At 31.5% G+C, this 11,956-nt stretch overlaps 1 protein-coding gene across 2 annotated transcripts; it reads left to right on the top strand.

The window, feature by feature from the left end:
* Positions 1 to 1,728: 1,728 nt before the first annotated feature.
* On the top strand, positions 1,729 to 10,777 carry LOC132735972 (cyclin-F-like). 2 transcript variants are annotated; one of them, XM_060723018.1, is made up of 13 exons: positions 1,729 to 1,883; positions 3,300 to 3,466; positions 3,896 to 4,002; positions 4,195 to 4,262; positions 4,512 to 4,702; positions 4,916 to 5,077; positions 5,383 to 5,612; positions 5,862 to 6,026; positions 6,254 to 6,558; positions 6,783 to 6,870; positions 7,062 to 7,161; positions 7,477 to 7,777; positions 8,051 to 10,777. In XM_060723018.1, the coding sequence occupies exons 1-13, from the start codon at positions 1,877 to 1,879 to the stop codon at positions 8,551 to 8,553; spliced, it is 2,394 nt and encodes a 797-aa protein (XP_060579001.1). In that variant the 5' UTR covers positions 1,729 to 1,876; the 3' UTR covers positions 8,554 to 10,777. The 2 variants fall into 2 exon arrangements, with proteins under 2 accessions (XP_060579001.1, XP_060579000.1); XM_060723017.1 differs by lacking the exon at positions 1,729 to 1,883 and adding an exon at positions 2,653 to 2,821.
* The last annotated feature ends 1,179 nt before the right edge of the window (positions 10,778 to 11,956 follow it).

Raw genomic sequence — 11,956 nt, 5'->3', positions numbered from 1 at the left:
ACAAAAAGATCATATTTTAATTTACTTGGCTAGATTCGGAATACTGATTAGTACAAGTAGTAGCCTTGATGTGAATCAAAGCAGTTTGACTTTTTCCATTTTTTCTTTTCGAATGGTACAGGATTTTAACAATGCACTGTACATTGCGTTAAGTGCTACACATCTTGTGAAGTTACATCAGAGTATTGTTATCTTATTCAAACTGGATCACTTTAATTGCAAGAGAAAACTATTGTTCAGCAAAATTGCATTTAAATACAACAGGTATTTGTTTGTGTACACCACTTATCAAGGTACTTTTATGGTCTTGATAAATAGAAAGTTGTTCAATGATAGTTTACATTGCAGGTAAATAAGAAAAAAAAGATAAGCTTCATTCAGCTGGAATGGACAAAAGGTGTCATGAGAATTAAGAAGATTCTTCTATTCCTTCTTTAAAAAATAACAAACATGACCAATTCAGAGAATAATTCTTGTTTTGTTGTTCATTTGTAATAAACAATCGTTTATACTCTGAAATATATAAGTACGTCTTCATTATCCCCATTTCCATCTGTTTACCGAGACGTCTGTGTCGACAGGGGTCCATGCGATCTTGCTGATAAGCCCGCTCTGTCGTGCTAATTATCTACCACATTAATAAGTACACAAAATGATCATTAAGCTGTTATTAATTATCTAAAGATCCGAGGACCTAAAACCTTTCTATAAATGTTACTTTAATTAATTGTTTATTGCAGATAATATACAGGCCAAAATTTTATATATCATTTGCTGATGACAAACATCAAAAGTTCATCTGCGCTGTTATTTTTTATTTTTATTCATTTTTTCATTTAAATGACCTGCATTGTACGTTTACAAAACGGACACGTGTTTTGGCGCCGAATGATCTCAATTATAATCGTATAATAGTGATAATTGTGTATAGCGGTCACACGTGCCCGTAATTATGTTAATTATTGTAGATGAAAAGAATAAACCGAACACGTTCATAAAACTGCATTCTGACTCTAAGTTTCTAGGAATTTAAGATATTTTGTTTATTTAAACGCCAAACTGGTTATACGTGTCAAGGTTGGAAGCCATGTGCCCACAGCATCAGTTGGTGGCAAATGTGACACATTCCAGAGACGATATACAGCATTTAGTGAAAAATACACAATTCTATGTTCATATTAATAATATTATATGTAATAAATGATTCACGCCTAATTTTGTTTTGAATATTTCATTATCGTTAAATTTAGAGTTAGATGTATAGAGAAGCATATGCGCTTAAAATAATCATATGTAGTCAATACGTACGCCAACATAGGCCCCTACTGTACAGTAATGTTGCTTTTTGTACATTTTCGTGTATGTTTATTTATTTATTTTTAGAGATAAGTCATCATCATGTATGAGATTAAATTCTGTTTTTCTTACTAAGTTTTGAAAAAAGTACAAAGGCAGAGTTGGTCCCTAGGTTGCAGGCCAGCCTGGGTAGGTTAAAACTTTGTAAATTTAGGAGTCTTAGCCGATTTCCATAATTTTCAATAAACGACTTTTAAATTTTTTTATCATCATAACATTTTATTATTACTCTCGGTCCGCTGTATTATTAACGTATTATACATGTCCCAATCCTACCACAACTATCTTTTCACGGACCAATCAAAACGGAGTGATAGTTCAAATTTTGAAAGTGCCTCGGGAATCTTGGGAAGGCGTAAGTTCCCTCCCGTCTGTTTGTAAACGATTTACCGTATCGACCAATCAACGCTTAGCGTACAATTGATGATAACTGACAGTTGAATGAATGTATGTGTTGCGAGTGTGATGTGTTTTTGCTTTCAGTTTAGAAATTAACTAGTTTAGTGCAATAAAATTGGATATGAAAGGTAAGAAATTAAATATATATTATACTGTACGCCTTTATTTCAGGCTTAATTTTATATTTTTTGCAGAAAGTCTGGGAAATACCTTTTAGTTTGAGTTTACAAAGTTGGTTTTATTTTCAAATTTGATTCCGTTAGAAAGGGAAAGGTATGATATGAAATAAAGCCAACTCGAGTAGCACTGGTAAAATGATACAAATTTCTATTGCATCCCATCGTAGACAGAAATAATGCAATAAACAACTTTAAATTTCAAGTGGCATTAGAAAAATACAGTTGACGAGTTGTAGTTTATAAATGTTTCGTAGGCCTACTACAGTAGACTAACTACAGTAGTGTCGTTCACTAACGCTTTTCTTAGTTTATTAAGTTCCTCCTGTGAAACTTTAAAGTTGTGTAGCAAGTTGCTTTAAAACAATTGAAATGTCATAATTGTGTAGAGAGGTTTTATTTTTAAATTCCATTCGCCGAACTGTTGATGCATAACGGTCTTTGATCGCCTAGCGGTCTATTTATAACCGTTAACACTGGTTAATCGGCTTATCACCGCGACACAGGGCCGCTCAATCACTCGGTGATAAATCAATAATTGATTTATTTATAGGTGCAATTTCACATGTAGGTATAAGTTTCAACCTGCATTTGTTGGAATTCCCGTTCAAACTTGAAACATTGTAACGGTACTTTTCATTGGATAAAAATCTTCAGGTAGTAACTTGTTCCACTAATTAACCAATCGGTGCTTACATTCTCCAAAACAATTCCTGTTTAGCAAATTCATATGTTTGTACATGTATATTTTATCTGTCAAAATTGGTTGCATATAAAATAATGCATTACTTTTCAAAAATAACTTAAGAAGAAAGGTGAAATAAAAGTAAATTGAATAAATTTATTGAACATTTTGGATTAATTGGAAAATATGGTTCTTGTTTCTTATTGTAAGTAGATCTAGGACATTGTTGATCATATTATGATAATTTATGACAAAATTTAAAAATGACTTTGACATTATAATGTTTACAAACAATTTAATAAGATATAGGTCAAATAATTATGACAAAATTTAAAAATGACTTTGACATTATAATGTTTACAAACAATTTAATAACATATAGGTCAAATAACATGGCATATGACATTTATCTTTATCAGATTTCAACAGATAATTTGACTTTAAATAAACAGCTACATTATTTAGATTAAATCTGTTTTTGCACTTGTAAGTCAACAATGTTCTGAATTGTTTGATACATTTTTTGGTGACATTTTATTCTTTTTTGACATATAATGATATTGACAGGTAGATTTATATATGCATTTATAAAGCTTAGTTTATAAATTAAAGGATGATTTTAGTATTATAGGACAGACATATTTTCATTTTCATGCATTCATATTTATTCTTTTAATTTGCAGTGATGAGAATGCTAAGCGGCCTTCAACGGTCACCAAATGAGTTCATCCCAGTTCATAAACATCTGAGAAGCTGTCAGCAAAGTTTAACTATGTGGGATCTACCAGAAGAAATCCTTATACATCTTCTCAAAAGTCTACATGTAAAAGATCTTCTCAACATGAGACAGGTAAATTTGTTACATTGCATTATTGATAATTGTTTTGTTTATCATTACTTGACTGTAATTGTGAAGAAATATTGCTATCAGTCTGTCTGGACTGTGACACAGTTTGTAAAGTGACATCAACAGCATTGATTAACTGTGATGTGCAAAGAAAAGAACATCTGCTATAGTACTGACTGTAAATCTTGGCTATCAACTAAGTGATTTACCTATCTTTTTTCTATCTTTATCTAGAAATCAAAGCATGCCAACAAGTTTGATCAAGATTTTATAGTAGTGTAATACTAATTTCACTTTGATGTAATTATTTGATATCATGTTGCAGTTTCAATTATTATGAAATTAAGTGTATTTTATATTGTTGCAGCAACATTTCTTTTAAGTATTATATTCTCAATTGTGCATCAGCTAAAATCTAAATGTTTTTTGCAGGTTCATCCATATTTTCGAGATTTGATTGACAACAGTCAGTCAGTATGGGCATGTGTTACATTTCAAGATTCCTGGCCATCATCAACAAATCTCCAACATTTTGATAAGTAAGTCATCATATAAAACTTCTTTATCAAAAGCTATAGCTTTTGTTAGCCTAGAATGCATTCATTTTGAAAATTAAGATATTCAAATTAAATTGTATCAGTTCTTATAGTAGTTTTATTTAGACATATTTTACAAGTTATTTGCTTTTAAATGTCTTTTGTTTTAACGAAAATGTTTTTTAACTTTTTTAGAGCTGCAACAGTTGGAAATATTGAAGCCTTAGTTAAACTTGCCATTGCCTACCTGTATAATGAAGGATGTAAGTAATTTTATCCAAAATGATCACTCAATACATAATTCTTCCTTATATTTTGAAAATTTGTATATATACAATTAATTTTACCATCCAGGTGATGTATAAATTTTCAGTAAAATTTCATTAAAAAATGTCTAAAGTGACATTATTTTTACCTTATTCTTGTAAGTTTTGTACTCCCTTGCTTAATATCTAAACATATATACTAGCTTAATATCTATACATATAAATAGTTTTTATTTCATTTTTCAGTACAAGGTGACAATGATGGAAAGAAAGTATCCAGGAATGGAACTAAAGCTGCTGAAATGTTTTGTCGTGTTGAATCTCTGACCCCTAACACTGACCCATTTACCTGGCTGTTTATACGCCCACCTTGGTCACTTAATGGTGCATGCTGTAAAGAATGTGTTTTTAATTACATGAAGGAATATTTAAAGAAGGTATAGAATTTATATACATTATGATACAAAGAATGTGTTTAACTTAATTTTTATATGCTAGAAAAATAACTCTTGTAGATTTAGTACATATATAGTGAATTAAGTCAGATCTATGGAAAGATGATTTTATATTATGACTAGAAAGAAAGAACATGATAAAGACGATGTTTGATATAATGCAGGAGTCACATGATAATATTGTTATTGTTTCAGGATGACAGCAGGAAGATGGAAGTATGTGTAGCAAAGACGTTACAGCTTTTAGATCAAGAGAAGAACAATGATGAGATAGTGTCTTACCTCGAACAAGCGGCCAATCAGGGCTCTGGCATTGGTGCTTATATGTTGTGGTTACATACAAAATCTACTATGTCTGTAAGTATCGTATTTTAATATGAAATTAATTTAAAAACCTTTCGAGTTTCTGAAAATTTGGTCGGTAATGTGAGATTGATATTCTGATGGTAATTAATAATTGTCAGCATGTAAACTTATGTCATGTTATTTATTGAATATGACCCCTGATCAAGCAAAAAATGAGCCTTTTTATGACAGATTTTTGTGTATGTAACAAAACAGTGAAATATGGAGCATGTGGTCCTATTGACACATTTATAGTTCATGTTATAACAGATATTATTGAAACAGAATTTTAATTAATCAATTTTCTACTTTTTCAGGTATTGGATAAAGCGGGTGAACTAGAATGTATTCGTAAACTACGTGATATATGTAGCCTTGGACATATTGATGCCAAACTAGAGCTTTGTAAATACTATGCTATCTCTAAATATGGTGGCATCAACAAATCTCAAGCCATGTCTTTCATTCGAGATTTTGTCCATTCCGTCCCTGCCCTCAATACTCAGGAGAGCTTCCAGCGATCTCAGGAACTTACTGCCTCAATGAGGTAAATATCATTTTAATCTTTGTAAACTTAAGGTTTAGTTATGATGTACATAAAAATTTATGAAACTGTAAAATCATTTTACTACAGATTTTACAATTTGAAAGTTTTGCTATATACTTTTAGTTTTTTGCGATCTACATTTCAGGGAGTTTAGATTTTAAACATCTTTTATTATGTGTGACATAAATTACGTTTGATATATAAATCTCTTTATTTATGTTACTATAGAATGAGTTTTGTTTATTTCAGATATATTTTAGTAGATTGGTTGGCTGAAGTAGCTGCTATGAAATTATTTTCGACTCACACATTCCACGTGGCTGTAGGGGTTGTGGATAGATTCCTTCGTGTGAATTCTGTACCAAGATCAAAACTTCAACTTCTTGGTGTGTCTGCAATGGTTCTTTGCTCAAGGTAGGCATCTCTTACAACATATATAAAGTTCTAACTCTGCCTGACATTGAAATTATTATACCTTGTTTTATTTATTGAAAACTTTGTTTAATTGTAAGACATGAAGATAAATTAATTAATAATTCAAATCACCTTTTCTTAAATGATTCATCTTTTTTGTTCTCTTAACATATTCTTAATGTGTTTTATGACTATTTTTTGATTGTCATATTATTGTTTATTTTTAGGCTTCTTGGTTCTGATATAATTACAATACGAGAAGCTGCATGGTTAACTGACAATACATACAAATATGAAGATGTTGTGAGAATGATGGGTGAAATAACAGCAACATTACGAGGAAACCTTCGTACCGCTACAAGTGTTGACTTCGCCGAGATATTCAACACAATTCTTGGTCATGACCGTCGCCTATGTTACCTGTCTCAGTACATCTGTGAACTTGCCTTGTTACAGGCAGAGATGGGCCAGTATAGTCCAGCAGAAACTGCTGCTAGTGCCGTTCTTCTGTCTAGGCTTCTCACAAAGTGTGGTAAGTGTGTAAGCTTATATTTAATATGCATGCTGAACATGAAAATAGTTGGAATTATTTCAAAAGTTAACATTTTTTAAGATTTTTTATTTTAATCTTGTATTCTTGTAATTTTGAAGTGCATGTGAATTAGCAGTCTAGACGGTTTTCGGAACTTTTTCAAACACGTGAATAAAATCTAAAATTGAATTTATGAAATTATATTATGTTCTTTTTTTATATAGATGATCCATGGCCAAGTACAATGCAGGAAGCAACAGGATTTTGTATTGAGGATTTGAACAGATGTGCTTTCCATATGCATGAAAAATGGTAAGAATTCACATTTCATTCATAACTTAATTCGAGACTTTATAAAACCTTACATGACATTTAATTATCTTCTTTATCTTAAGGTTTATGATTGTAATATATTTTTGTTGAGAAGATATTTTAAATATAATTTCAAATGAACAAATCTGAATTTTATTTCAAAGTTGTTTTTTTTTACTTTTACCAAACAGCTTCCTTGAGGGTTCAGTAGTAGATCATAGAGATGTTACATTACAAGCTGTAAAGCAGAGATACGCTGATGATGACTGTTGTCGTGTTAGTGAAATTGAAGTAAGTTTTTATTACATGATGTTTTTTCCTTTATAAATATAAAAATCCTTTGCCATGAATGTTCATTTTTGCTTGATCAAAACTTCAATAAACTACAATGAAACATGAATTATAAATGCTGAATTATTAGAAAGTTACATTATAATTGTATCTACAAGATAGTAAAATAATTCTTATGGAATAAATTATAAATGTTATATAAAATCATAAATAAATCTCACAGAAAAACTTGCCTAAACTCTTATGTTTAGGAATTGGTGCATATCTATTAAAGTGTAGCATGAAACTAATCTTGTAATTTCTTTATTTTTATAGATTATAAGTTACAAAGATTTGTGTAAAAGTTTGGGAGTTACTCATCACTTTGTTCATGGAGTGGATATCCATGTAAGGTTCAGGAACGACGATGAGCTGATTGTATCTCCACAGAAGAAGAGGCGTCGCACCGGTCTGAGAAGTGAGTCTAGCAAGACAACAAGTACCCCCAAAACTCCCAGAAACAGACCAATGATTGACTCACCATTGTTGAATGACTTTTCTCAGTTAAATGATTCGGTACTATCTGGTTACGATGGTGACCGCGAGGATGATCTTGATGAATCCATCATCATAGATGGTAAATATTTGTCACATTTATCTCTTAATTTATATATCTTTCATCTTCTTTGTTAATAAAATTATAATTAAATGTTCATAATGTGTAGGGGTTCTATTATAGAAAAAAGTTTTACCATAAAGAAATTTCACTAAAAGTTACAGAAAATTTCATTGATATTTGAATATTACACCTGACATACATTGAAAACAAGTAAATACAAATGTAAATTTTGTAAACATATTTTATGGAGTATAAAAATGTATTAACAAACTTATTTTTATTGAATTTCAGAGAGTATTGAAGACCTCAAGCGTGAAGTGTTGTCAGATGAAGGTATACTTGGAAATGAGGATAAAAACATTTCATATTTCTCCAGTGATAATACCAGATCTCCACAGAAGTCAGCATTTAATTTCTCAGCCCCATCACCGTTTAAACAATGTCTTTCTTTTTCAAGCTCAAAGTTTGACTGTGATAATTCCTCTTCAACTTCGTCGTCTAGTTCACATGATGACGGTCCATCCACCTCTATGGGATTCTGTTCTAGTTCAGACATTAGTGCATTTTCATCTTTCATCAATTTGCGATCTACTTCCATGACATTACGATCAGCAACAGTGACATCCGGTGCCTGTGGATCTGTATCCAGTGATTCAGACTGTGAGATTAGTGGACTATCTGGAATTAAACGGTTTAAAACGTCAAGGTCACCGAGACATATGACCTTGAGAAATACGCCAAAAAGGCGTAGTCGAAGAATCAGTGGTGGTAGCAGAACATACATCTTCAAATAAAGATGTGATATAGCTATACTCTATATGTTCCATCCATTTTTTGTTTTCATACCAGATGAACAGAATGACTGTGTTATTACATATGTTGATATTCTAGTGATTCCAGTGAGCTTTCACATCTATAGGTTATTGTGATCCAGTGTTGTTGACTGGTTTGTGATATATCCTTGTTGACACATGTGTACATTAAGGCATGTCTGTGTGAATGGTATATGGAGTTATAACAGCCAGAAAGGCAGCTAAAATGTAATATAAGAAACAGCTTGTATATCTATATAATGCAAACTTGTGCCGTGTGCTTGTCATTGTTTATATAGATCATTTAAATGATTTATTAAATGTTTTGATGCCAGACAGGCAATCATTTGATCTGCTTGATGATTGCAATACTTGAATACTTACAGTTGAATATAACCTGTGTAACAGATGGATACTGCATAACTGTTATTTATTAGGTGTATTTGTGTAAGATAGAATGAAATTACTGAATCAAGTGCTATAATTTAATTTGATTTCTCTTCATTTGCTAAGCATTTGAAGTTTTTGTAATTTTCTAATCAGCTTTTTGTATTTTTTGTAAATTTTGTAAATCCTATATATGTTTTGATGATTATTTTACTGTTCTGATGGAATTTGTTTTTGAAAGCAATTTATAATTTTGTACCATTTTTGTAATAAAATGGGAGAAAAAGAAGGAAAACGAAATGAAGCAAAATTCATTACAGTAATTTATTTAATATAGCGGGATATGCTGGAAGTCCAGCACACCATGTGCTTACAGTAATTTATAATTAGTAAAGTTAGTACAAAGTTCTTTATCTGGTGCATTTTATTTATAACATTAGTATATTATAGATTCCTATTGTAAATCCTTCTTTAAGACAGATCTTAAATTAAAGTAAAATGATAATTTATTCACTATTCCCTTAATATTTAAGTGCCATTGTTTGTTCAGAAGATTTTCCCTTCAGGCTGTTACAATGTTACAACTTTTTTCTATAATGAAAAGTTAAATTACTGTTATTATTACATCAATCATAGTAAATGTTTCATGGACGAAATATGTAGTTTTGTTCAACAATATGGATTGCCTATAATGATTTAATCATATAAGATGTAAGTTGATATTGCACTCTATATAAGATTCTATTATCAGGCAAGCATGTTTGTGCTATCACAGTCTCATTTTGTACCATAACCACTTATAATGCAAACGTTTGTGCTTTTTGTATAGACTTATTTCTTATCACTAGTATATGGTAACGGTTACCTAGTCAAGGTCTAAAGATGTTTTATTTTTACAACATCACAGTATTGTTAATGTGTTAGTTAGATTACATATATAGCTTACACTGCCAACAACACAACATTATAAATGTCTGTTGTTTATGTTACCATTTTCTGTTGCTTTTTAAAAGCAGTGAGTGATTGTTTTATGAATGATTGACATTAAGTTTATCAGTTCCTTAAAAACAGATATTCAGGTTTCCATAATAAGTTTTTCTGTGCTACCATTGGTGTGGTAATCAAAAAAGTTGATTAAATTAGTTATTAAGAAATAACTTGATGCAATTATTTGGACCGTGTTCACTATAACAATATGGAATTTTAAAAAATATCATTTTTTGTTACGTTAATTATAAGTTTGGTGCTGTAAATAGAAAGAGTGTATAAAAGATAATTTATTGTATGTTATAGTAGAATAGTATTGTTTATGTCTTGATGTTAAAGTATAACATATTGTGTGTGTATATATCTTGTGTTGTTGCCATATATAGAACAGTAACATGCACACACTACTTGTATAACTCTCTCAACCATTATACAGTAACATTACCACCTTTGACTACCTCCCTAATGCTGTATATCAAAGATTTCTAAATATAATTCCAGATAAAGTAAACAAAAATTGCTGGATATTAATGTACACATCTGTCTGTTTTCTCCATCTATCTATCTTCTGTCTTTGAGGCCAGTATATCTCTATATATCAGTCTCAGGTCTTCTCTTAGAAATCCCAAACTCAATCATTTGCTGTAACAAACTTGTGAAAATCCAAGCACTCAAACATAGTTAACATGGGATGCCAATGGTCTGTTTTTGATTTGTTTTGGTCTAAACATGTTTATATATTTACTTATTTTGATTTCTGTTATTGAGATATGTACAATATTTATATATTACTGGATATATTTTTGTATCAAAATAAAATGATGAAATCTTATTTTTTCTTATCTTTTTCAGTAATGCATTATTTTTATGCCCCCACTTCAAAGAAGAGGGGGTATAAAGACATTTCCGGTTTTACGTAGGGGAACATTTAGCCACACCTTTTCCATTCATAGCTAGGTCAACTGCTCACAAACAGTATCACAAACAAAACCATGTGTTCTTTTGTGCAAACCAGGTAAACCAGTGACTATGTATTATCTCAGTGTAGCAATTGGATAACAAGCTAGCCAATTTACATAAATCTGTAAACACTGGAAAGGTCCATTGCTTGGCATTTGTCTGTCTGTCGGTCCATAGACCAAATGGTTTCCGAGTGATAACTAAAGAACCCTTAGGCCTAGGAACTTCAAACTTGGTATGGTGATAAGTCATGACCAGTAGATGACCCCTATTGATTTTTGGGTCAAAGGTCAAGGTCACATTGACCTTGTAAGTAAAAACAGTTTCCGGTCAATAACTAAAGAACGCTTAGGCCTAGGAACTTTAAACTTAGTATGATGATTGGTCATGACCAGCAGATGACCCCTATTGATTTTGGGGTCACATTGACCTTGTAAGTAAAAATGGTTTCCGATCAATAACTAAAGAAGGCTTAGACCTAGGGACTTCAAACTTGGTATGATGATAAGTCATGACCAGCAGATGAGCCCTATTGATTTTGGGTCAAAGGTCAAGGTCACATTGACCTTGTGAGTAAAAACAGTTTCCGATCAATAACTAAAGAAGGCTTAGGCCTTGGAACTTCAAACTTGGTATGATGATTGGTCATGACCAGTAGATGACCCTTATTGATTTTGGGGTCAAAGGTCAAGGTCACATTAACCTTGTAAGTAAAAACGGTTTCCGATCAATAACTAAAGAACCCTTACGCCTAGGAACTTCAAACTTGGTATGATGATTGGTCATGACCAGCAGATGGCCCCTATTGATTTTGGGGTCAAAGATGAAGGTCACATTGACCCTGTAGGTAAAAGCGGTTTCCGATCAATAACTAAAGAATGCTTAGGCCTAGGAACTTCAAACTTGGCATGATGATTGGTCATGACCCCTTTTGATTTGGGGTCAAGAGGTTAAAGGTCAAGGTCACATTGACCTTGTAGGTAAAAACGGTTTCCGATCAACAACTAAAGAAGGCTTAGGCCTAGGAACTTCAAACTTGGTACGATGATTG

Source organism: Ruditapes philippinarum, unplaced genomic scaffold, assembly GCF_026571515.1.
Source record: "Ruditapes philippinarum isolate M1 unplaced genomic scaffold, ASM2657151v2 ctg1381_1_1_1_1, whole genome shotgun sequence".
Taxonomy (NCBI): Eukaryota; Metazoa; Mollusca; class Bivalvia; order Venerida; family Veneridae; genus Ruditapes; species Ruditapes philippinarum.
The sequence above is the reverse complement of the archived record's forward strand: the minus strand, read 5'-3'. Positions and strand labels throughout refer to the sequence as shown.